Below are 27,833 nucleotides of genomic sequence, written 5' to 3'. Positions count from 1 at the left end.
GTAATCTGTAATCTGCTGGACTCTTCCCCTGTCTGGGAAAATACTCGCCACAATTTGACCCAAGCAAATTCTTCTTGGTCACTCAAGGCTAAGAAAAAAATTCTGCTTGTAAGAACTGTAATTTTGCTTCTTCTCTCTCTTTCTCTTTTTGCCAGCAAACTACCACTCTGGTGGCCAATATAAAAGTGCAGAATATATGGACCACAAGGCCGAGCATACACCGCTAACAGCGGTACATCTGCCTGCCCGTGCTGTTTGGGAGTCTCTGGAAGAGGCTTTTTAATATTATTCTACAATATAAATGTAGGTATAACCTATTATATAAACCATCTTAGAACATAAACCTCCACGTACAAAAACGACCAAGAATATCTAATAATAACTAGTGCAGTGTGTCAGTTTTTGGTTTTTTGTTTTTTGTTTTTGTTTTGAAAGAATAACTAGGTAATATATGAAAGTAGTTTCACACTCTCTGGTTGGTAAAAGAGATGCTGGATGAGCTACAGTAAAGGCAGCCTTTTACCAAGTTACCACCTATTACCATCAAAAGCCTTCAATAGAAAGCAAAGCTCTAGGATCATCCCTTTTCTGCTCATTATCAGACAGACAACATCACCCTCAAAGACTCTGGGTTCTGAAAGAACAAACTGGCCCAGGGTGCCAACTTCTGCTTCAAGTGAATCTGGGCCGTGTAGGGCAACAAGCACTTGTTTGCTGTCTATATTTGCCACCACATGGACTCACTAGCATCTCTCAATAAAGACAAGGCTAGGGTAGTAGGTAAAGCACAATGTTTTACAATGAAAGGGCGCTTCACTGGTCAGCGCAAGAAATAAGTACAGGAGTCTGGGGCATTTCTTTTGGCTGTCCATCATGGGTGAGCGGAGTTGATCTCTGACTTCTATGCATGTTCCATGGCAGCCACTTCGGCCAGCACAGCGAGGCTGAAGAACGCAGACACGGCGGGCATCTCCGGGGTGCTGCTCCGCGTCTCCGTGGCCTCTTGGTTGTGTGAGCATTCGTCATTGCAGCCTGTCTCGGTCACCTTAACAAGACTCCTCTGCAGTTGTTCCTTTGGTTTGTCATCCAAAGTACCTCCTGCTGGTGAGACCCGGCCATCTGCTGTCCTGACAAGGTGTGTGATCTTGGTTTTCCTTGCTTTTCTCTTTTGACTGCCCACCAAGGGTTCTTGCGCCGTTGTTGGCTCTGGAGTGTTGGGAATGGATGGGGCATTTTTAACCTTATAAGCAGGCTCTGTGGTGTTTCTGTCTTCTGAAAATATGGCTTCTGTAGGGTGCATGGCAGCCAAGAAGCGTTGCGTGTTTGACCATTTATCCCCACTTCCTTTTCCCGGAACATTAGGCTTCTCCTTTTTGTGCTTGTATTTGCTGACAATTTTGTGGAATAAGTTCTTTTTCTGAGACTGGAAAGGACCTTTGCTGGTTTTGGTCGGTTCTGAGGACATATGTCCGGTCTTCTTCTTTTTTCTTGGGACAGGTACACATTTCTGGTCAAATGTAACAGGACTGTACTGAGGGAGGCTGTTGAATTTCTTTTCAAATTCTTCATCCAGCTTTGCTGAGCCAAGGAGAGAGTCTTCCTTTGGCTTTGTCTTCTTGAACTTCTTGCTTCCACTGGTCCCACTCTGCTGGAATGTCCAGCTTTCTTCATGCCAACACTCTTCATGATCAGAGGACTTTCCTTTTCCTGACCTTCGTTTCCCTCTGCCAACATTAGCTCGCAGAGAGGTGAGCATACCCTCAGACACCAGGGTTTTATAAAGAGCACCTTTGCAAGACCTCTCAGATTTCCGGGAGCCACAAGTCTCTATTTTCCTGTGACACTCACTGTCCTCAGGCTTGGCCTGTCCCGATAGACTGGGTGGTAATGCATCCTCCGTAGGGGTCAAAGGTTCTGCTTTTATACCCTCTGGGACCTCACCAGAAATGTTCTTGCTGGCAGAAATACTGATAAAATCTTGAGGTCTTGACTCTTTGGTGGTGTCTGAGGATTTCTCCTTTGACATTTTCTTCTCTCTTGATTTCACTTTCTTCTTTGGTGGCTTGGCATCCCAAATGCTTCCCTTGCCACTCGAGGATGTATGGACCTTCTTGCCAGGGGTATCTCCAAGCTTCTCGATGCCCCAGTCTCCCTTTGCAACAGCTTCAATGGTGTACATGACACTCTCGATATCAGATTCCGAGGACTGCCTCTTTTTGCAAGTCTTCTTGGGTGTGGATTGAGCATTTCCATGTCGATCCATTTTGTTTTTCTTCTTTTCCTTTTTTAGCCTTTCTGGTTTGCTTAATGCTGTGGGATCCTCGATGATCCTAATGCCATGAGGATGGCACATGTGATCCTTTCCACTGGGAACATCGCTTATTATTATCTTGCTACTGCCAGAGTAAGAAAAATCAGGGAAGTGACTACCTTTTTGATCTTCCTCTAATTCTTCCTTTTTAATTGCTTTAGGAGCTTCCATTTCTATACCCATTATATCATCCATTCGCAGCTCCTCAAAATTTCTTAATTCCTTAGAATCTCTTACATTTTCCTTAGCTGATTTTTCAAATTCTGCTTCTTTCTGGAACCCGGCTTCATCTATTTTCTCCATTTTCATTTCTCTTTCTTCCTTGCCCTTCTCCAGTTCTTGAATTCTTCCGCCATCTGATTCTTTGGCTTTTATTAGCTTTGATTCTTCCATTTTCACCCCCTCTGATGCCAGGCACATCTCTGCCAGTTGAAAGAGTGCAGACTTGCCACAGCGTTTTACAGGTTCAGCACCGCCCAACTGTGAAGTCTTCGAACAAATCTCTGCAAACTGAAACAAGGCTGATGCTTCACATTGTTTTGATGGAACATCAGGGGGGGAGGTACCTGAAGATATCTCGGCAAACTGAAATAATGGTGACTTCTGACGCAATTCAGAGGATTCTGAAACATCGGGCCTGCAAGGGCCAGAGGATATCTCTGGTGTACCAAGAACATGTTCTCCAGCTAAAAGCAGCATGCTCAGGCCTCCCATTTGAGTAGGATCAGCCATCCCAAAGCTAAGCTGAGGCATTTCTTCAGGCTTTGTTTTCTTGGGGCTTGGCGAGTCTCTTGAAGAGTCAGATGGGAAGGCCCATAGTTTCTCCCGTGGATTGACAGTGGATGTTGGGGATTTCACAGGCTTGTTTGTGGTAGCACACCATTTGTAGCCAGGATTTGCTTTCATCAATGCATGTTTATACTCCTTGGCCATGTCTGTGTATTGCTGCTTTTCCTTTGGATCGAGAACAGCCCACCAATCAGCTAGTATCTTGGTAGCACCTCGGTTATCAAGCCTGGGGTGTTCCTGACGTACAAGAGAGCGATGACGTTTGCAAAATAAGAGAAATGCATTCATTGGTCTCCGGGCTCGCTGTTCTGGTGATTCATCATCTTCAGTTTCACCATCTTGCTCTAGACCATCGGCCCCAAGAAGTTGAACCTTATCAATATCCTCCTCTTCGTCTTCCTCTTCTTCCTCTTCTGAAAAGTCAAGAAGTTTCTTTGCTAGCAATGGATGCCACTGAAGGCACTTTCGTTTTGGTCGTTTTCCAGCTCCTTCTCCTTCTGCGGAATAATCTTTTTTTCTATGACTGCCTCTCATGACTCTGACCGGTCAAGTCAAGACTTTCCATCGTGATTTCAATGGAACATCAGAACTTCCAGCTTCTGTGATGCAGCAGAATTCCAGGGAGGCAAACGGAAAGTACACAGGGAGGAAGATGAACTGCAGCAAAGCCTGTGTCATATGATAGTGACCGTGCGGGTTCGCCGGGCGCGAGGGCGTGTGTGTGGCTCGCCCTCAGCGGCCAGTCAGGGCTTCTCTATGGGAGAGTGGAGAGAGAGGAGCTCGTGGAGCCGCTTGGCCTCCCTTCACTGTACACTCCAAGATTCTGAGTTTTAAAGAGGGACTCTCATAACCACTAAGGACCTACTCTATAGCACAGGGAACTATACTCAATATTTTGTAATAACCTATAATGGAAAAGAATCTGAAGAAGAATATATATATATATGAATCACTGTGCTGTACACCTAAAACTAACACAACATTGTCAATCAACTATACTTCAACTTAAATGATTAATTAATTAATCTAGTTAAATACAATTTCTTCCCGAAAAAAATAAGAATGACTCTCAACTCTTCTAAACATATAAAATATTTTCTTAAACCTTAATCCACCCACTCCTGACACGTTAGGACCTGAGGCAAGACTGCGCTGTGCTGGAGGCTGAGGCCCTGCCCTCCAGCTCTGGGTCTGCCCCGTGTCCTGTAGGGCCTTGCTTACGGGACGGAACGTGGACGCCCAGCCACGTAGCCAAGCTCCCGCCTCCCCTGCTGCACACAGATGAGCTTGGCCCCCTGGGGCCTGCAAGTGTCACATCTGTGGCTGGGCTCGTCTTCTAGACCATGGTCGTCACCTGGAAGCTTCTTAGAAATGCAGAATCTCAGGTCCCACCCAGACCTACTGAACAGTAGTCTACTTTTTCATAAAATCTCTACGTGGCTTATGTGCAACTTAGAGCTTGAGAGCCTTTGCTCTCACGTGGGAGGCTGAGGTCAGAGGCACCCATCTCTTAAGTTTAAGAGACTCCCTGTTAAAATGCTTTGTTCGTCTTCTGACCTCTGAAGGACTTGAGAAGATTCTGGCCAATGATCAGTTCTGTTCAATTCCTTGTTGGACTTAAGGTACATTCCAAACTATAGCTGATTTTTCCTCTTATACATTTCATTTTTTCGGTCAGGTAATTTTCCTTAAGCTGTTTTCTTAGTTGGAATGCACCCCACCCACCCTACTCTGTCAATATCACCTGCATCAGGGTGGCCACCTCTTCCGTGAAGCCCACCGCAATCCCCCAAGGAAGAGCTTCCGTTCTGACCCCATCCTCCTTAGTTGAAAACTCTGGTAGCCCATTCACTGGGTCTGCTCTGGTTATACAACTGAATCCTCCATGAGACAATCAGCTCCCTGACATAGGAGCTGAGTCCCATTCAGACTTAGATTCTCCATTACCCATAGCTGAGTCTATCAGATTTTAAATACACATGTGAAATTAAATCGGCCTCTCTTAAGTTTATTTTTGTGGCTCCTGCAATTCTCTGCTTGTGCCAGAAAGGAGATTAAAATAGCCCTGCAATTTTAATGAAGGTGGGTTTTACTCCTGGGTCTTACCACATTTAGGAAAGTGTATACATTTTGTACTTTCATGCAAAATTGTGCTTGGCACCGACCTGGTGGTCACGAAGGGAAGCAAGGGTGTTCTTCGATGAGAATTCTTGGGCAGCTGGGTCTAGTTCTGTTAGTGAACAGTATTCAAATGGAGGAATTGCTTTAGCTTGGAAAGTAGACTTCAGATATAGGAGGAATAGAGCAGAAGAAAAAGGAACTTATGAAAAACGGAATACAGAAGTGTAAAGGAAAGGTAAGTTTCTATGACTGGCCCAGTGTTCTGGCTCTCCGTGTTCATAGATCATAACTGGGCAGTCATGGGGGTGCAGAGAGGGGGCAGGAACTTGCAACGGGGAGTCTGTGCCCTAGTTTTGGCTCTTCTGCTAATTAACTGAGCACCTGAGAAACTCACTAAACATTTGTGGGTCTCTGTTGTCACATCTGAAATATGAATAGTTGGTCAATGCTTCTTAACCAGAGAAGAAAGCTAGAAAAATGGGGGGGGGGCGGGGGGGGTGGTCTTGTTTAAAGACACGTGGCCAGGTGGGACACCCAGAAATGCGTATTTGCTGGGTTTGTGATGGGCCCCAAGTATGAGGTGCCTTTCTGATATTCAGTTCTGGTTAAGCATCAGTAAATCAGATGCTCTCTTAACATTCCATCTAGCTCAAATATTCCCCGATTTCATGACTACCAGCCCCGTAGTGAATGCATGGTTAGGAGTCTAGGTGTCTGGCAGACACTGCTGGTTGTACCCCTCTTCCTTTAGGAACAAAACCCAAAGTTTTTGCTCCGCACACGCCTCCCAGAATAACTATTACATTTCCCAGCTTTCCTTTGGGTATGTCCGTGGACTAAATTCTGGCCAAAGGGAAGTGGTGAGTGTAGGTCCTGGGAGCGCTCTTAAAAGACAGAGGTGTGCCCTCTTGCTTCTTCTTGCTGACAGGCATGCATAGATGATAGTGGAAGATGGGCCAGCTGGGCCAGTGCTGGACATGGGAGCTGCCATAGGAGATGGGAGGGAACCAAGACAGTGTGGCCTGGGTCCAGGACACCAGGGAGTCGTGTCAGGAGGGAACTTCCTACCCCCAGGCTTCCTTTATGTGTGAGAGAAAGACATTATCATCTAGTTAAAGTAACTGCAATTTTGCTCTTACTCTTTCTTTCAGCCAAACCCATCTTAAACTAAAACAATATGGAGCATGGAAAGGACTTAACAGACTCCAGTTATGCTTCCCAATCTTCATGTCAGCACAAATTAAATGTCTGTTTACTGTGGCTTCTTGTTTTCTACTTATGTAAGTGTAGTATGTTTATAAGACAGAGAATACTATTGTCTTTTACAGAGAGCACTTCTTTCACAGCCAAAAATTGATGGAGAGGTATCCCAATTTTAGGAAGCACAGTTTTCTTTTTATGATTTTATCTTATTCTCTACAAACATATATTATTTCGTTAGCATATGCTATATATATATATATATATATATATATATATATATATATATGTATAATTTTTGCCCTCAAAAATGGTCAGTCACCATTAATTTTGTGTGAAATTTGGTAGGACCTGAACTACAGTGAAATACCAAGAACTGCCATTTAAATTACATATTATTGCTAATAATTGTTATGATTGGCAATAAGCAAACATGTGGTGTTGAGTTTTTTAAACGCTTCTACATTTTTTTTTGAAAGTTTGGGCTTTGACAAGAGCTCATTAGGAAAAAACCTTTAATTCTTTTCCTTCTTATTTATAGTTGAACAAAAGCGCACACCTCCACACACCATATATGTATACGATAATGGAATTTGTTTCTTGTGAACTTGCATTTAGCCTGTGAAAATTACCTTTAATGACTTTGAAAGATATTGTGCTTTTTGCACATTTTAAGTTTCTGATGGGGGACAGGGATGAGGGGCAGTGATGGGAGGATGGTGAAAGAAAAATTATATATATACATATACGTATATATATATATATATACGTATATGTATATATGTGTATATATATATATATATATATATATATATATATATATATATATATATATATATATATATATATATATATATATAATTCAGGGCATAAGACCTGCAAAATTCTGGGATTAAAAGTCATGTGAATAATCGTTTCTATTTCCAAACCTCTCTTAATAAAGAATGGTAAAATGCCACAGTAGATATTTCAGGCTATTTAATAAAACTCTCTTTCTCTGTCTCTCTGTCTCCTCTCTCTCATACACACACACACACACAGCACACCCCAAAACAAACTCATTCTCGCATACAGAATAGAAACTAAACCAAATCAAACCATAGAGAAAGATGATTGGGTGGGGAAAGGAAACGGGGACTCTTATGAAGAGCTCTCTCTGTTTACCTTCATTCCTCTCATCCGGGTCAGTGTAGATGGAAGCCAGAGTAAAGAGGGAAAAGATAACAAAAGCCAATAAAATGAATGCCATTTCCAGGTTGGTAAACGGAAGCTCCATGAAAGACCACAAACTTCTTCGCCTGCGATAGAAAGCAGACACTGGCTTAGTATACCCTGGTCCAGAGAGAACTTGTTGAGTAATTATTTATTGTAGAATGAGATTTACTAAGACTTTTTAAGATACTTCTGTGCACCTGGAACAACACACCTGGCACTAGCAGAAATGGAGGGTGCTCTCGTTTTTTGAAATTTGGCATCAGTCTTGGTGTAATTGAACTTAGACTTTGCTGTGTAGATTGGAGGAGAACATGGGAGTCTGAAGGGCAGAGTCAATTTATGTTTTATGAGTTTTTTGGACAAAACCCTGGGAGTAAAGATAGAGTATATTTCATATCATGAAGGAAAAAATAATGTTGGTTTCTATCTCACTGACCACACCCAGGTTCAGAGTAACGTTCTTGTGCCTGAAGTTATCCAGTGTTTGCCAACCAGGTGATAAATCTACAATGGAAGCAATTTTTAGTGAAGAAACCATAGTCTTCAGAGTAGCTGGATCAAACTCAACCCAAATAAAGATAAATGTGTTAGCAATTCAACCATGAGATCTTCCAATCTCAGACTCGAAAAAGGAGAGCTCATGTGTCTAGAAAGGAAAGCATAGTTCCACTGGGGGGAAAGGATAACATCTAGATGGAAATAACCTCTGTCTTTCTGTCTTGCAATGTTTACTACATAAATGGAAAATATTTAAAACACTGCAGACATATGTGGGAATGTTATCATTTTAAGAAGACCCAAAGAAAGAGATTTCACATCTTTCCACTGCAACTCATTCCAAATTCTTTATTTACTGTCTATTTTAGGGAAATCACTTATTGGGGTCTTTCACCTAAGGGTTCAGTCTCCTTTAAATATATTTTTTAAATGACTTCATCATACCCTGTAGTTGAGAGACAAGATTTGAGGTGGGAGTTAGGCTTGCTCTCTTTCCTAGTTGCAGTCTTCCAGTGTTGCTATAGCAGAACAGAGGTGGGTGAGGGGATAATAAGTTCTTTAAAATCTGCTGGTTTTGAACAGATTTCTGATTCTTTTTTTTTTCTTTTGGACATACTTCTTACAATTGACAATAGTTTGGGGGATATTGATCAGAAGTCTGTAGCTTTTCGTAGGTTTGTAGGACAGAAAATTAGACATGGAATTTATGTGTCATAGGTATGCACATTTTAAGATATGAAGAATACTACCGGGGCTTCCCTGGTGGCGCAGTGGTTGAGAATCCGCCTGCCAATGCAGGGGACACGGGTTCGAGCCCTGGTCTGGGAAGATCCCACATGCCGTGGAGCAACTAGGCCCGTGAGCCACAACTACTGAGCCTGCGCGTCCGGAGCTTGTGTTCCACAACAAGAGAGGCCGCGACAGTGAGAGGCCCGCGCACCGTGATGAAGAGAGGCCCCCGCTCGCCGCAACTAGAGAAAGCCACGCACAGAAACGAAGACCCAACACAGCCAAAAATAAATAAATTAAATTTAAAAAAAAAAAGAATACTACCAAGGGGGTTAAGATGTATCTTGGAAATTTTTCACATCAGTGCACATTGGTCGAGCTTATTCTGGTTACTGGAAGCTGAGCATTCTAGAGTATGGCTCTACTGTCATTTAACCACTCATATTGATGGGAATTTGGGTTCCTTCTAATTTTTTGTCATTGCCAACAATGCAGCAGAAAATATTTTTTTGTAAATATAAATTTGCACACAGGTACACATATCTCTAGGAAAGATTTATAGAAGTAGAACTGCTGGATGTATAAACTTTTGAAATGTTCCTTCACAAATTTCCCTGAAATTTACAACCTTCTCAGTACTATATGTAAAGAACTGGTTCCCAAATCCTTCCTCAACACTCCCTCTTTCGGTTTTCCCCCCCCAATTCGAAGTTAAAAATACTATCTCATGTTTAAATTGGCTTTTCCCTGATTTCTAGTGAGGTTGAACATTTCTTTATGTGTTGATTTATTATTTATACAGTTTGCTCTGTGAATAACTTGTCTTTATCTTTTGCCCAGTTTTAAACTGGGCATTTGTAATTTTCTCACTGATTTGTAGACACTCATTATAAACTTTGGATTAAAAATTCCTTTCAGGGCTTCCCTGGTGGTGTAGTGGTTGAGAGTCCGCCTGCCGATGCAGGGGACGCGGGTTCGTCCCTAGGTGAAGTAGGTGAAGCTTCCTTGCCCAGTCAAGATGTCTGTTGGGCTACATGTTTTTCTACAGTGACTGATTTCTGTTCTTATTTGGACTCATATTTGCAAAGAAGCACTATATGTTATGTTTCAACTTTAAGTTTTAAAATACATCATATGGTCCAGAACAAAAGCAATGTTCTTCAGTACCTCTGAGTGGTCAAATGTAGATGATCTATGTAAATTCAGTTAGGGATCAAAATAGCCAGACTTCTTCCAGGGAGAAGAACTGAACTGACAGTCTTTGAAAATCTTTCTCTGGAGACTTCTTAGAGGAACAGGGAAAAATGTGGGTTCTTGGTCAGTTTCTCAATAAATACAATTTCCTGAAATATCTCAGGGCTTTGTCATACCTTATACCCTTTTCAACAAAGAAAGTTGTCTTAACTATTCCCTTAGAGTAAGAGAATTGAGAATGTGAATTACAAACGAGAGAGTGGATTTACAAACTATTAAGAGCTGCAGAACTCTTGCAATACTAAAATATTCTGAGTTTTTTTTTTATTTTTTATTTTTTTGTGGTACGCGGTCCTCTCACTGCTGTGGCCTCTCCCGTTGTGGAGCACGGGCTCCGGACGCGTAGGCTCAGCAGCCACGGCTCACGGGCCCAGCCACTCCGCGGCATGTAGGATCTTCCCGGACCGGGGCACGAACCCGCGTCCCCTGCATCGGCAGGTGGACTCTCAACCACTGCGCCACCAGGGAAGCCCAATATTCTGATTTTTTATTAAATATTTTTTATTCAGTTTTAAGATCACAGTTAAAGTACTTTAGCATGTTCTACACATGACTTACATGTGCAATTTTTAGAAATGTCAAATTAAGTATAAGATTTTGAGGAAAGAAATTATATAAACGTGTATATTGACTTTCACTACACATACATCTAAGAAAGCAATAATTCTGTTGTACCATTAAGTGGAAATCATTTATTACATGGCACGTTTACACCAACTCTAAAGAGAACCAAGCCAATTTCTGAAAGCAAGAAAAATGAGCAATTCGGTCATGCTGAAAACTGTCAACAGACTTAAGACCTGGTGGCCAAATGAAGCTGTGGTTAATTTATAATAGGTAAGTAAGCAATTCAAACCTATGGGAAAAGTTCATAATCTGGTAATGTGGACTCTCGGGTGGTTTTTATTCCTTTTCGACAGATTCCTGAGAGCAAGCCATGAATGCTAAGGAAATGAGAAACATGTTGCCGAGCATGTGCTGAGCTGAGCTCCAGATCACAAACCTCCCCCACCCCAGTTCTGCCGCTACGAGCTGAGGCACTAAAGGGAGGTGTCAGTGGACGTGAGCACTCCCCTGAGGCCGCCAGGGGAGGTCATGGTTAGTCCACGAAACGCGTGCCTCTGTGATTTAGGTTAGAGCTTGGGAGGTAAGACGTGTGGTGCGGTGCAGTGGGAGGGTGTGGAGGCATGGAATTAGGTCCTTGCTCCTCGGTAACCAGTTCTGGCCCAAGTTATTAGAAAATCTCTGGAAAGAGTAGTAATGTTCACAATAACTAATTCTGTGCATAAAGATCAACTTAAGGAATTGACAAACCATTAGCCAGACTCATCAAGAAAAAAAGGGAGAAGACTCAAATCAATAGAATTAGAAATGAAAAAGGAGAAGTAACAACTGACGCTGCAGAAATACAAAAGATCATGAGAGATTACTACAAGCAACTCGATGCCAATAAAATGGACAACCTGGAAGAAATGGACAAATTCTTAGAAATGCACAACCTGCCAAGACTGAATCAGGAAGAAATAGAAAATATGAATAGACCAATCACAAGCCCTGAAATTGAAACTGTGATTAAAACTCTTCCAACAAACAAAAGCCCAGGACCAGATGGCTTCACAGGCGAATTCGATCAAACATTTAGAGAAGAGCTAACACCCATCCTTCTCAAACTCTTCCAAACAACTTCAGAGGAAGGAACACTCCCAAGCTCATTCTACGAGGTCACCATCACCTTGATACCAAAACCAGGCAAGGATGTCCCAAAGAAAGAAAACGACAGGCCAATATCACTGATGAACATAGATGCAAAAATCCTCAACAAAATCCTAGCAAACAGAATCCAACAGCACATTAAAAGGATCATACACCATGATCAAGTGGGGTTTATTCCAGGAATGCAAGGATTACTCAGTATATGCAAATCAAGCAATGTGGTACACCATATTAACAAATTGAAGGAGAAAAACCATATGATCATCTCAATAGATGCAGAGAAAGCTTTTGACAAAATTCAACACCCATTTATGATAAAAACCCTGCAGAAAGTAGGCATAGAGGGAACTTTCCTCAACATAATCAAGGCCATATATGACAAACCCACAGCCAACATTGTCCTCAATGGTGGAAAACTGAAACCATTTCCACTAAGATCAAGAACAAGACAAGGTTGCCCACTCTCACCACTCTTATTCAACCTAGTTTTGGAAGTTTTAGCCACAGCAATCAGAGAAGAAAAGGAAATAAAAGGAATCCAAATCGGAAAAGAAGAAGTAAAGCTGTCACTGTTTGCAGATGACATGATACTATACATAGAGAATCCTAAAGATGCTACCACAAAACTACTAGAGCTAATCAATGAATTTGGTAAAGTAGCAGGATACAAAATTAATGCACAGAAATCTCTGGCATTCCTGTACACTAATGATGAAACATCTGAAAATGAAATCAAGAAAACACTCCCATTTACCATTGCAACAAAAAGAATAAAATATCTAGGAATAAACCTACCTAAGGAGACAAAAGACCTGTATGCAGACAATTATAAGACACTGATGAAAGAAATTAAAGATGATACAAATAGATGGAGAGATATACCATGATTCTGGATTGGAGGAATCAGTATTGTGAAAATGACTCTACTACCCAAAGCAATCTACAGATTCAATGCAATCCCTATCAAACTACCACTGGCATTTTTCACAGAACTAGAACAAAAACTTTCAAAATTTGTTTGGAAAAACAAAAGACCCCGAATAGCCAAAGCAATCTTGAGAACCGAAAACGGAGCTGGAGGAATCAGGCTCCCTGACTTCAGACTATACTACAAAGCTACAGTAATCAAGACAGTGTGGTACTGGCACAGAAACAGAAAGATAGATCAATGGAACAGGATAGAAGGCCCAGAGATCAACCCACGCACATATGGTCAACTTATCTTTGATAAAGGAGGCAGGAATGTACAGTGGAGAAAGGACAGCCTCTTCGATAAGTGGTGCTGGGAAAACTGGACAGGGACATGTAAAAGTATGAGATTAGATCATTCCCTAACACCATACACAAAAATAAGCTCAAAATGGATTAAAGACCTAAATGTAAGGCCAGAAACTATCAAACTCTTAGAGGAACTCTATGACATAAATCACAGCAAGATCCTTTTGGACCCACCTCCTAGAGAAATGGAAATAAAAACAAAGATAAACAAATGGGACCTCATGAAACTTCAAAGCTTTTGCACAGCAAAGGAAACCATAAACAAGACCAAAAGACCACCCTCAGCATGGGAGAAAATATTTGCAAATGAAGCAACTGACAAACGATTAATCTCCACAATTTATAAGCAGCTCATGCAGCTCAATAGCAAAAAAACAAACAACCCAATCCAAAAATGGGCAGAAGACTTAAATAGGCATTTCTCCAAAGAAGATATACAGACTGCCAACAAACACATGAAAGGATGCTCAACATCATTAATCATTAGAGAAATGCAAATCAAAACTACAATGAGATATCATCTCACACCAGTCAGAATGGCCATCATCAAGAAATCTAGAAACAATAAATGCTGGAGAGGGTGTGGAGAAAAGGGAACCCTCTTGCACTGCTGGTGGGAATGTGAATTGGTACAGCCACTATGGAGAACAGTATGGAGGTTCCTTAAAAAACTAAAAATAGAACTACCATATGACCCAGCAATCCCACTACGAGGCATATACCCTGAGAAAACCATAGTTCAAAAAGAGACATGTACCAAAATGTTCATTGCAGCTCTATTCACAATAGCCCGGAGATAGAAACAACCTAAGTGTCCATCATCCGATGAATGGATAAAGAAGATGTGGCACATATATACAATGGAATATTACTCAGCCATAAAAAGAAACGAAACTGAGCTATTTGTAATGAGGTGGATAGACCTAGAGTCTGTCATACAGAGTGAAGTAAGTCAGAAAGAGAAAGACAAATACCATATGCTAACACATATATATGGAATTTAAAAAAAAATGTCATGAAGAACCTAGGGGTAAAACGGGCATAAGGACACAGACCTACTTGAGAATGGACTTGAGGATATGGGGAGGGGGAAGGGTAAGCTGTGACAAAGCGAAAGAGAGGCACGGACATATATACACTACCTAACGTAAGGTAGATAGATAGTGGGAAGCAGCCGCAGAGCACAGGGAGATCAGCTCGGTGCTTTGTGACCGCCTGGAGGGGTGAGATGGGGAGGGTGGGAGGGAGGGAGATGCATGAGGGAAGGGATGTGGGAACAGATGTATATGTATGACTGATTCACTTTGTTATTAAGCAGAAACTAATAAATAAATAAATAAATAAAAGAAAAAAAAAAAAGATCAACTTCAGGGCAGGATCAGTTTTGACCACTGACTGCAACAAGGAAACAGTGGCCACCGAACTTCTCAGTACAAGGTTTCCTCTTTTCCGTTATTAGTATAAATCATACCACCACAAATAAAATTTGGCCAGGAGAGGAAACTTTTTGTATGTGTGAAGAAAATGTATATTGATATTTTTAAGGAAAGCATAGCACAGACAGATGGAGGTGTATGAGGGGAATCAAATGTACTTGTCTTGTTGTTCACTCTTTTGCTGCTTCTTTTTCTAAAATGTAAGATAATGTCCCCAGTGAAAAGGACAAGGTCATTTACTATGGGGTACAATAAACTTCACTATCACTTCCAAACTATATCGAAGCAAAGCAGTCCATCAGACTCTGAATACATCACCAGACATATCTGGTAAGATGAACTGAACCCCTGTTTCTTTTTTTATTGTAAGTATGATGTTAGTCAATCTAAATAAGATAACTGTAAAATAAAAAATCCCCAAACTCAAATAAACACAAAATCCAAATCTAATTCTTTGGGAATGCTTGTATAAATAAAAGCAACACCTAATTAACAAGTAGTACACTCTTTATAAGGTGCAAAACAAGATCCTATGTGGGGAAAGCTAAATTTTAATTCCCACCTAACAGTCACTCTGAATACTTTATAGGTCAAATGTCCTAAGAGCATTTGCTTCTACTGCCCATTTTCAGCAATACATTGTTCTCTCCGGAGAAGGTGGTTTGGGAAGTCAAAACACTGCAGTGGGAAACAGTGGCACTGACGGTAGAAGCAAAAAAAGACAAACCTTTGAAACAGGACTTACTGAAGTTAACCGTTAAAGCCGAGGTAGCCCATTAGGATTGGCCTTATCTGAGGGCTCTGTGGAGCAGTGCAATCAAAGGTGAACCTTCTCACAGCATCACGTACACCCCGACTTTCCCTTTACAAATGATGACTCCAGGCCTTGCACGACTTCCTTCCTTTTCCCCCAAGAAGCAGCGATGCTTCCCCTTTGCTGTATGGATGCTGGCCTCCAGCCTCCAGCTGCTGGTCTCCAGAACACTTAGATTCGTACAGTACTTTAGCAGGCAGCATGGTCCCACTGCTTCACATTAATGCCAAATGCCAAACTTGGAACAGAGTTACTTGATATTCCCCACCCATCCCCCGGAACTGTCTAAACAAAACATGTCATTCAGTTTTCAGCTTACTCCTAGTGCTGTATTGATTTATAATCTGCTTGAGATTTTACATAGGTGCAAACATTTCCAGAGGATGAGCCAAGGACTACAGAGTGCAAACAGAATTTTCTATGACTCAGGCAGAGTAGCATCTGACTTGATAAGAGAGTGACAGGGATTACACAAGTTGGATTCTAAATAACCAGACCCGTTCAGATGCTCCTTTTTGTTCATAGTGTTCCATCCCTTTTTTTCTCTACAGCAGTTTGAATGGCAGGAACTATAATAACAGTGATAACGTGGGAATGAGTTCAGCATGGCTTTGAGGGGGCACTGGTAGAAAGCTCATCTGACGGAATTAAATAAATATATTTTCAGGGGGGAAAAGACTGTCAGAATTACAATGGTATGATATATCCTTTTAAAAAAGAGGGCTTTAAAGAATTCACCATTTTGATCTAAAATCTGGGACCTAACCTAGTTTGGGGATAAGAACCTGTGTCTTCAAAGTGGCTGTGGGACCTTTTGCCTTTTCCTGGCCTCATTACAGTTATCCAAACAAATAAACACTTAAGAAGGGCGTCTTACAGTATTTTCTCTCTTTCACTCAGCTTCTTAGAGCTGCAGCTTCAGTAACTATAATATACTCTACACACTTCAAAATTACATAGGAAAATACCCAGAATAACTAAATAAATAAAAGGCTAAAGAAAACTGGAACAGTACTGTGTCTCCATCTGAGCCTAAATCATCCGCTTCCAGCAACACAGAGAAGGGCTAGGACAATTGTTTTCAAAAGATTTATATACAGGTTTGAATCTAGAAATTAAGGTAAAAGCATAAATATTGATAATTTCAACTAGATTCAGAATGGTTTCAGAAAGATATGATACAACAATTTAGAATAAAGCAAAAGCAGAAGAGCATCATATTTTGGTTTGCTTGAAATATACATAAGGTGCAACAACTTTTTCTCTTGAGGATGCTTGTGGGACAAATGTGAGTGTAGATGGTGTTTGCTGGCAGATTAAGGTACACACCATAGCAATATGATTTTCCAAAATAAAAAAGAATGAGAGAAGTGAAATGAAAATGATAAATGGGGGAGGGTACTACATGTTGGTCTGCAATATGTGTGCTCACAAATGTTGTTACCTGAAAATACCAACACCCCTCTCCAGTGGATTCAGGGCATGAGAAAAGCACTATTTTTGAAATCAAGACATTACTCAGAGAAATGACAAGGTGAGTGTCTAAAAGACTATAAAGCTTTGCAGGATTTCTGCTACTCTCAGTGCCTAACCGCTTAAAAATTAAGCATGTCTACAAAATGGTGGTGTTTTTTTTTTTCCTAAAGTATCTGAAAACAGTCGTATCCAGTAGGTTGCCCTCCACCCCGACCCCTGCCTAAGGGAAAAGCCACTGAGGTTGAGGAAAAGCAGATCAAGTAAGATATATTAATCACATAGAAAAAAGTCATCTTTTGTTTTGCTTCTTTTTTAAAAAGGTCCCATGAATATACAGCACTCTGTTAAGGAACTCTAGTGAAATGTACTCAGAGGACCGGAGGAGAGGGCACTGACAAAAATAGACCTGTTCTAACATGTTCTAGAGAACAACAAGTTAGTGCCATTGTCAAGGTGCATGTTCTGCACCAAACAAGTTTTGTTGTTGATTTTTTTTTTTTTGGATTTTAGCTAATTATAATTTTTAAATCACTGCTAGCAAGTGGTCCAGAAACTCCAACAGCCACCAACACTGGGACCCAGCAATTTTCAAACATTCACTTTGTGTTTCGAAATTTAGAAAATATTAATACAACAGCATCATAGTAAAAATATCATGCTAAAATCTGGGGTTGCTCACCTGATTTATTTCTGTGTGAATGGGGCTAAGCTTCTGCCTCTGATTAACCTTGCCTACTAATTCCTTCTTCCTCCATGCCCACAAGGAATATGCATTTTTGAGGACACCGTTCCAATGCCCTGATGCCCTCTTTACCTGCTTTGAAAAAAAAAAAAGCCCAAATCTCTCTGTTCTTTTTCAATTCTGTTAGTATGTTGTACATAGTTTCCAGCACCGAAACTGAAGTAACATCTACAACCGTGAAAAGCTAAACCTAGTCAGTACTAATAGAGTCATTTTTTGGTATGGCTATTAGGTCAAATTACGATTAGAAAAAAAATCATCATTACAATTCAGTCAAGTATAAATAAGAGAGCTAGATAAAACCTTGTAAACGGTCACCATTTAGAGATCTAATTCAAAAGTTTCAAACTTGAACTAACACTATCAAAATTCCGCCAGTTTGAAAACCAGTAAAAATTATTGCTGGAATCCAATAATTAAAATTTGGTAGTTTGTGCTGTGATGCAAGAGTGGGGAAATACTTTGTGCTATGGAACAAATACCCTGTAAAATCTGTAGCCGAAGACTAATTTTGATTTATCACTTTGCATCTGTTGCTAAGAAACAAGGTACTGTGAACGTCAGGTGGTGGAGTCAATATGTTGAATGTTCTAAACCAGTTAATCCAGCTGCACTGGCATATGTATGGTTGGTTTTATGTTCAAAAGCAACAAAACATGAAAAGGAAACAGGAAACTTGCAGGTGGATCTATAACTGCGAGTCCCACTCTGGTCAGGCACACCTCCCTCATCAATACCTCCATAACCACAAAAACTCAAAATGGCTCTAAAAACCTGCAGTGCCAATTAGGCTGTGCATAGCAATTGCTACCCGTCCAGTCTGTCTGGGATGGATGTAAAAGGGCTGTAGCTCAAAGACCACACAAAGTGAGTGTGTCTTCAATGTGTTCTGAATAGTGAAGTAATACTAAGGTCACTTCTGAATACTATTTTTCTTTTTTTGTCTGTATGAACGATCCATTGGTCACTCAGACCCTTGTGTAAAAATAAAAGAATCCTCAAGGCATGAAAACATCAGTAATCTGTAATCTGCTGGACTCTTCCCCTGTCTGGGAAAATACTCGCCACAATTTGACCCAAGCAAATTCTTCTTGGTCACTCAAGGCTAAGAAAAAAATTCTGCTTGTAAGAACTGTAATTTTGCTTCTTCTCTCTCTTTCTCTTTTTGCCAGCAAACTACCACTCTGGTGGCCAATATAAAAGTGCAGAATATATGGACCACAAGGCCGAGCATACACCGCTAACAGTGGTACATCTGCCTGCCCGTGCTGTTTGGGAGTCTCTGGAAGAGGCTTTTTAATATTATTCTACAATATAAATGTAGGTATAACCTATTATATAAACCATCTTAGAACATAAACCTCCACGTAGAAAAAAGACCAAGAATATCTAATAATAACTAGTGCAGTGTGTCAGTTTTTGGTTTTTTGTTTTTTGTTTTTGTTTTGAAAGAATAACTAGGTAATATATGAAAGTAGTTTCACACTCTCTGGTTGGTAAAAGAGATGCTGGATGAGCTACAGTAAAGGCAGCCTTTTACCAAGTTACCACCTATTACCATCAAAAGCCTTCAATAGAAAGCAAAGCTCTAGGATCATCCCATTTCTGCTCATTATCAGACAGACAACATCACCCTCAAAGACTCTGGGTTCTGAAAGAACAAACTGGCCCAGGGTGCCAACTTCTGCTTCAAGTGAATCTGGGCCGTGTAGGGCAACAAGCACTTGTTTGCTGTCTATATTTGCCACCACATGGACTCACTAGCATCTCTCAATAAAGACAAGGCTAGGGTAGTAGGTAAAGCACAATGTTTTACAATGAAAGGGCCCTTCACTGGTCAGCGCAAGAAATAAGTACAGGAGTCTGGGGCATTTCTTTTGGCTGTCCATCATGGGTGAGCGGAGTTGATCTCTGACTTCTATGCATGTTCCATGGCAGCCACTTCGGCCAGCACAGCGAGGCTGAAGAACGCAGACACGGCGGGCATCTCCGGGGTGCTGCTCCGCGTCTCCGTGGCCTCTTGGTTGTGTGAGCATTCGTCATTGCAGCCTGTCTCGGTCACCTTAACAAGACTCCTCTGCAGTTGTTCCTTTGGTTTGTCATCCAAAGTACCTCCTGCTGGTGAGACCCGGCCATCTGCTGTCCTGACAAGGTGTGTGATCTTGGTTTTCCTTGCTTTTCTCTTTTGACTGCCCACCAAGGGTTCTTGCGCCGTTGTTGGCTCTGGAGTGTTGGGAATGGATGGGGCATTTTTAACCTTATAAGCAGGCTCTGTGGTGTTTCTGTCTTCTGAAAATATGGCTTCTGTAGGGTGCATGGCAGCCAAGAAGCGTTGCGTGTTTGACCATTTATCCCCACTTCCTTTTCCCGGAACATTAGGCTTCTCCTTTTTGTGCTTGTATTTGCTGACAATTTTGTGGAATAAGTTCTTTTTCTGAGACTGGAAAGGACCTTTGCTGGTTTGGGTCGGTTCTGAGGACATATGTCCGGTCTTCTTCTTTTTTCTTGGGACAGGTACACATTTCTGGTCAAATGTAACAGGACTGTACTGAGGGAGGCTGTTGAATTTCTTTTCAAATTCTTCATCCAGCTTTGCTGAGCCAAGGAGAGAGTCTTCCTTTGGCTTTGTCTTCTTGAACTTCTTGCTTCCACTGGTCCCACTCTGCTGGAATGTCCAGCTTTCTTCATGCCAACACTCTTCATGATCAGAGGACTTTCCTTTTCCTGACCTTCGTTTCCCTCTGCCAACATTAGCTCGCAGAGAGGTGAGCATACCCTCAGACACCAGGGTTTTATAAAGAGCACCTTTGCAAGACCTCTCAGATTTCCGGGAGCCACAAGTCTCTATTTTCCTGTGACACTCACTGTCCTCAGGCTTGGCCTGTCCCGATAGACTGGGTGGTAATGCATCCTCCGTAGGGGTCAAAGGTTCTGCTTTTATACCCTCTGGGACCTCACCAGAAATGTTCTTGCTGGCAGAAATACTGATAAAATCTTGAGGTCTTGACTCTTTGGTGGTGTCTGAGGATTTCTCCTTTGACATTTTCTTCTCTCTTGATTTCACTTTCTTCTTTGGTGGCTTGGCATCCCAAATGCTTCCCTTGCCACTCGAGGATGTATGGACCTTCTTGCCAGGGGTATCTCCAAGCTTCTCGATGCCCCAGTCTCCCTTTGCAACAGCTTCAATGGTGTACATGACACTCTCGATATCAGATTCCGAGGACTGCCTCTTTTTGCAAGTCTTCTTGGGTGTGGATTGAGCATTTCCATGTCGATCCATTTTGGTTTTCTTCTTTTCCTTTTTTAGCCTTTCTGGTTTGCTTAATGCTGTGGGATCCTCGATGATCCTAATGCCATGAGGATGGCACATGTGATCCTTTCTACTGGGAACATCGCTTATTATTATCTTGCTACTGCCAGAGTAAGAAAAATCAGGGAAGTGACTACCTTTTTGATCTTCCTCTAATTCTTCCTTTTTAATTGCTTTAGGAGCTTCCATTTCTATACCCATTATATCATCCATTCGCAGCTCCTCAAAATTTCTTAATTCCTTAGAATCTCTTACATTTTCCTTAGCTGATTTTTCAAATTCTGCTTCTTTCTGGAACCCGGCTTCATCTATTTTCTCCATTTTCATTTCTCTTTCTTCCTTGCCCTTCTCCAGTTCTTGAATTCTTCCGCCATCTGATTCTTTGGCTTTTATTAGCTTTGATTCTTCCATTTTCACCCCCTCTGATGCCAGGCACATCTCTGCCAGTTGAAAGAGTGCAGACTTGCCACAGCGTTTTACAGGTTCAGCAGCGCCCAACTGTGAAGTCTTCGAACAAATCTCTGCAAACTGAAACAAGGCTGATGCTTCACATTGTTTTGATGGAACATCAGGGGGGGAGGTACCTGAAGATATCTCGGCAAACTGAAATAATGGTGACTTCTGACGCAATTCAGAGGATTCTGAAACATCGGGCCTGCAAGGGCCAGAGGATATCTCTGGTGTACCAAGAACATGTTCTCCAGCTAAAAGCAGCATGCTCAGGCCTCCCATTTGAGTAGGATCAGCCATCCCAAAGCTAAGCTGAGGCATTTCTTCAGGCTTTGTTTTCTTGGGGCTTGGCGAGTCTCTTGAAGAGTCAGATGGGAAGGCCCATAGTTTCTCCCGTGGATTGACAGTGGATGTTGGGGATTTCACAGGCTTGTTTGTGGTAGCACACCATTTGTAGCCAGGATTTGCTTTCATCAATGCATGTTTATACTCCTTGGCCATGTCTGTGTATTGCTGCTTTTCCTTTGGATCGAGAACAGCCCACCAATCAGCTAGTATCTTGGTAGCACCTCGGTTATCAAGCCTGGGGTGTTCCTGACGTACAAGAGAGCGATGACGTTTGCAAAATAAGAGAAATGCATTCATTGGTCTCCGGGCTCGCTGTTCTGGTGATTCATCATCTTCAGTTTCACCATCTTGCTCTAGACCATCGGCCCCAAGAAGTTGAACCTTATCAATATCCTCCTCTTCGTCTTCCTCTTCTTCCTCTTCTGAAAAGTCAAGAAGTTTCTTTGCTAGCAATGGATGCCACTGAAGGCACTTTCGTTTTGGTCGTTTTCCAGCTCCTTCTCCTTCTGCGGAATAATCTTTTTTTCTATGACTGCCTCTCATGACTCTGACCGGTCAAGTCAAGACTTTCCATCGTGATTTCAATGGAACATCAGAACTTCCAGCTTCTGTGATGCAGCAGAATTCCAGGGAGGCAAACGGAAAGTACACAGGGAGGAAGATGAACTGCAGCAAAGCCTGTGTCATATGATAGTGACCGTGCGGGTTCGCCGGGCGCGAGGGCGTGTGTGTGGCTCGCCCTCAGCGGCCAGTCAGGGCTTCTCTATGGGAGAGTGGAGAGAGAGGAGCTCGTGGAGCCGCTTGGCCTCCCTTCACTGTACACTCCAAGATTCTGAGTTTTAAAGAGGGACTCTCATAACCACTAAGGACCTACTCTATAGCACAGGGAACTATACTCAATATTTTGTAATAACCTATAATGGAAAAGAATCTGAAGAAGAATATATATATATATGAATCACTGTGCTGTACACCTAAAACTAACACAACATTGTCAATCAACTATACTTCAACTTAAATGATTAATTAATTAATCTAGTTAAATACAATTTCTTCCCGAAAAAAATAAGAATGACTCTCAACTCTTCTAAACATATAAAATATTTTCTTAAACCTTAATCCACCCACTCCTGACACGTTAGGACCTGAGGCAAGACTGCGCTGTGCTGGAGGCTGAGGCCCTGCCCTCCAGCTCTGGGTCTGCCCCGTGTCCTGTAGGGCCTTGCTTACGGGACGGAACGTGGACGCCCAGCCACGTAGCCAAGCTCCCGCCTCCCCTGCTGCACACAGATGAGCTTGGCCCCCTGGGGCCTGCAAGTGTCACATCTGTGGCTGGGCTCGTCTTCTAGACCATGGTCGTCACCTGGAAGCTTCTTAGAAATGCAGAATCTCAGGTCCCACCCAGACCTACTGAACAGTAGTCTACTTTTTCATAAAATCTCTACGTGGCTTATGTGCAACTTAGAGCTTGAGAGCCTTTGCTCTCACGTGGGAGGCTGAGGTCAGAGGCACCCATCTCTTAAGTTTAAGAGACTCCCTGTTAAAATGCTTTGTTCGTCTTCTGACCTCTGAAGGACTTGAGAAGATTCTGGCCAATGATCAGTTCTGTTCAATTCCTTGTTGGACTTAAGGTACATTCCAAACTATAGCTGATTTTTCCTCTTATACATTTCATTTTTTCGGTCAGGTAATTTTCCTTAAGCTGTTTTCTTAGTTGGAATGCACCCCACCCACCCTACTCTGTCAATATCACCTGCATCAGGGTGGCCACCTCTTCCGTGAAGCCCACCGCAATCCCCCAAGGAAGAGCTTCCGTTCTGACCCCATCCTCCTTAGTTGAAAACTCTGGTAGCCCATTCACTGGGTCTGCTCTGGTTATACAACTGAATCCTCCATGAGACAATCAGCTCCCTGACATAGGAGCTGAGTCCCATTCAGACTTAGATTCTCCATTACCCATAGCTGAGTCTATCAGATTTTAAATACACATGTGAAATTAAATCGGCCTCTCTTAAGTTTATTTTTGTGGCTCCTGCAATTCTCTGCTTGTGCCAGAAAGGAGATTAAAATAGCCCTGCAATTTTAATGAAGGTGGGTTTTACTCCTGGGTCTTACCACATTTAGGAAAGTGTATACATTTTGTACTTTCATGCAAAATTGTGCTTGGCACCGACCTGGTGGTCACGAAGGGAAGCAAGGGTGTTCTTCGATGAGAATTCTTGGGCAGCTGGGTCTAGTTCTGTTAGTGAACAGTATTCAAATGGAGGAATTGCTTTAGCTTGGAAAGTAGACTTCAGATATAGGAGGAATAGAGCAGAAGAAAAAGGAACTTATGAAAAACGGAATACAGAAGTGTAAAGGAAAGGTAAGTTTCTATGACTGGCCCAGTGTTCTGGCTCTCCGTGTTCATAGATCATAACTGGGCAGTCATGGGGGTGCAGAGAGGGGGCAGGAACTTGCAACGGGGAGTCTGTGCCCTAGTTTTGGCTCTTCTGCTAATTAACTGAGCACCTGAGAAACTCACTAAACATTTGTGGGTCTCTGTTGTCACATCTGAAATATGAATAGTTGGTCAATGCTTCTTAACCAGAGAAGAAAGCTAGAAAAATGGGGGGGGGGCGGGGGGGGTGGTCTTGTTTAAAGACACGTGGCCAGGTGGGACACCCAGAAATGCGTATTTGCTGGGTTTGTGATGGGCCCCAAGTATGAGGTGCCTTTCTGATATTCAGTTCTGGTTAAGCATCAGTAAATCAGATGCTCTCTTAACATTCCATCTAGCTCAAATATTCCCCGATTTCATGACTACCAGCCCCGTAGTGAATGCATGGTTAGGAGTCTAGGTGTCTGGCAGACACTGCTGGTTGTACCCCTCTTCCTTTAGGAACAAAACCCAAAGTTTTTGCTCCGCACACGCCTCCCAGAATAACTATTACATTTCCCAGCTTTCCTTTGGGTATGTCCGTGGACTAAATTCTGGCCAAAGGGAAGTGGTGAGTGTAGGTCCTGGGAGCGCTCTTAAAAGACAGAGGTGTGCCCTCTTGCTTCTTCTTGCTGACAGGCATGCATAGATGATAGTGGAAGATGGGCCAGCTGGGCCAGTGCTGGACATGGGAGCTGCCATAGGAGATGGGAGGGAACCAAGACAGTGTGGCCTGGGTCCAGGACACCAGGGAGTCGTGTCAGGAGGGAACTTCCTACCCCCAGGCTTCCTTTATGTGTGAGAGAAAGACATTATCATCTAGTTAAAGTAACTGCAATTTTGCTCTTACTCTTTCTTTCAGCCAAACCCATCTTAAACTAAAACAATATGGAGCATGGAAAGGACTTAACAGACTCCAGTTATGCTTCCCAATCTTCATGTCAGCACAAATTAAATGTCTGTTTACTGTGGCTTCTTGTTTTCTACTTATGTAAGTGTAGTATGTTTATAAGACAGAGAATACTATTGTCTTTTACAGAGAGCACTTCTTTCACAGCCAAAAATTGATGGAGAGGTATCCCAATTTTAGGAAGCACAGTTTTCTTTTTATGATTTTATCTTATTCTCTACAAACATATATTATTTCGTTAGCATATGCTATATATATATATATATATATATATATATATATATATATGTATAATTTTTGCCCTCAAAAATGGTCAGTCACCATTAATTTTGTGTGAAATTTGGTAGGACCTGAACTACAGTGAAATACCAAGAACTGCCATTTAAATTACATATTATTGCTAATAATTGTTATGATTGGCAATAAGCAAACATGTGGTGTTGAGTTTTTTAAACGCTTCTACATTTTTTTTTGAAAGTTTGGGCTTTGACAAGAGCTCATTAGGAAAAAACCTTTAATTCTTTTCCTTCTTATTTATAGTTGAACAAAAGCGCACACCTCCACACACCATATATGTATACGATAATGGAATTTGTTTCTTGTGAACTTGCATTTAGCCTGTGAAAATTACCTTTAATGACTTTGAAAGATATTGTGCTTTTTGCACATTTTAAGTTTCTGATGGGGGACAGGGATGAGGGGCAGTGATGGGAGGATGGTGAAAGAAAAATTATATATATACATATACGTATATATATATATATATACGTATATGTATATATGTGTATATATATATATATATATATATATATATATATATATATATATATAATTCAGGGCATAAGACCTGCAAAATTCTGGGATTAAAAGTCATGTGAATAATCGTTTCTATTTCCAAACCTCTCTTAATAAAGAATGGTAAAATGCCACAGTAGATATTTCAGGCTATTTAATAAAACTCTCTTTCTCTGTCTCTCTGTCTCCTCTCTCTCATACACACACACACACACAGCACACCCCAAAACAAACTCATTCTCGCATACAGAATAGAAACTAAACCAAATCAAACCATAGAGAAAGATGATTGGGTGGGGAAAGGAAACGGGGACTCTTATGAAGAGCTCTCTCTGTTTACCTTCATTCCTCTCATCCGGGTCAGTGTAGATGGAAGCCAGAGTAAAGAGGGAAAAGATAACAAAAGCCAATAAAATGAATGCCATTTCCAGGTTGGTAAACGGAAGCTCCATGAAAGACCACAAACTTCTTCGCCTGCGATAGAAAGCAGACACTGGCTTAGTATACCCTGGTCCAGAGAGAACTTGTTGAGTAATTATTTATTGTAGAATGAGATTTACTAAGACTTTTTAAGATACTTCTGTGCACCTGGAACAACACACCTGGCACTAGCAGAAATGGAGGGTGCTCTCGTTTTTTGAAATTTGGCATCAGTCTTGGTGTAATTGAACTTAGACTTTGCTGTGTAGATTGGAGGAGAACATGGGAGTCTGAAGGGCAGAGTCAATTTATGTTTTATGAGTTTTTTGGACAAAACCCTGGGAGTAAAGATAGAGTATATTTCATATCATGAAGGAAAAAATAATGTTGGTTTCTATCTCACTGACCACACCCAGGTTCAGAGTAACGTTCTTGTGCCTGAAGTTATCCAGTGTTTGCCAACCAGGTGATAAATCTACAATGGAAGCAATTTTTAGTGAAGAAACCATAGTCTTCAGAGTAGCTGGATCAAACTCAACCCAAATAAAGATAAATGTGTTAGCAATTCAACCATGAGATCTTCCAATCTCAGACTCGAAAAAGGAGAGCTCATGTGTCTAGAAAGGAAAGCATAGTTCCACTGGGGGGAAAGGATAACATCTAGATGGAAATAACCTCTGTCTTTCTGTCTTGCAATGTTTACTACATAAATGGAAAATATTTAAAACACTGCAGACATATGTGGGAATGTTATCATTTTAAGAAGACCCAAAGAAAGAGATTTCACATCTTTCCACTGCAACTCATTCCAAATTCTTTATTTACTGTCTATTTTAGGGAAATCACTTATTGGGGTCTTTCACCTAAGGGTTCAGTCTCCTTTAAATATATTTTTTAAATGACTTCATCATACCCTGTAGTTGAGAGACAAGATTTGAGGTGGGAGTTAGGCTTGCTCTCTTTCCTAGTTGCAGTCTTCCAGTGTTGCTATAGCAGAACAGAGGTGGGTGAGGGGATAATAAGTTCTTTAAAATCTGCTGGTTTTGAACAGATTTCTGATTCTTTTTTTTTTCTTTTGGACATACTTCTTACAATTGACAATAGTTTGGGGGATATTGATCAGAAGTCTGTAGCTTTTCGTAGGTTTGTAGGACAGAAAATTAGACATGGAATTTATGTGTCATAGGTATGCACATTTTAAGATATGAAGAATACTACCGGGGCTTCCCTGGTGGCGCAGTGGTTGAGAATCCGCCTGCCAATGCAGGGGACACGGGTTCGAGCCCTGGTCTGGGAAGATCCCACATGCCGTGGAGCAACTAGGCCCGTGAGCCACAACTACTGAGCCTGCGCGTCCGGAGCTTGTGTTCCACAACAAGAGAGGCCGCGACAGTGAGAGGCCCGCGCACCGTGATGAAGAGAGGCCCCCGCTCGCCGCAACTAGAGAAAGCCACGCACAGAAACGAAGACCCAACACAGCCAAAAATAAATAAATTAAATTTAAAAAAAAAAAGAATACTACCAAGGGGGTTAAGATGTATCTTGGAAATTTTTCACATCAGTGCACATTGGTCGAGCTTATTCTGGTTACTGGAAGCTGAGCAT

At 41.6% G+C, this 27,833-nt stretch overlaps 2 protein-coding genes across 2 annotated transcripts; both read right to left on the bottom strand.

Moving 5' to 3' along the window:
• Positions 1-316: 316 nt before the first annotated feature.
• LOC308613051 (HMG box transcription factor BBX-like) lies at positions 317-4,060 on the bottom strand. Its single transcript, XM_081225958.1, is given in 2 exon segments — positions 317-913; positions 915-4,060. Coding segments are annotated over 2 exon segments (2,820 nt in total). The 5' UTR covers positions 3,635-4,060; the 3' UTR covers positions 317-813.
• Positions 4,061-18,988: 14,928 nt separating this feature from the next.
• On the bottom strand, positions 18,989-22,653 carry LOC308618489 (HMG box transcription factor BBX-like). The gene is given in 2 exon segments (XM_081236390.1): positions 18,989-19,506; positions 19,508-22,653. Coding segments are annotated over 2 exon segments (2,820 nt in total). The 5' UTR covers positions 22,228-22,653; the 3' UTR covers positions 18,989-19,406.
• Positions 22,654-27,833: the final 5,180 nt, after the last annotated feature.

Source organism: Mesoplodon bidens, assembly GCF_964165515.1.
Source record: "Mesoplodon bidens genome assembly, chromosome: 1".
NCBI classification, from domain to species: Eukaryota; Metazoa; Chordata; class Mammalia; order Artiodactyla; family Ziphiidae; genus Mesoplodon; species Mesoplodon bidens.
This window is presented reverse-complemented; position numbering and strand designations above follow the sequence as displayed.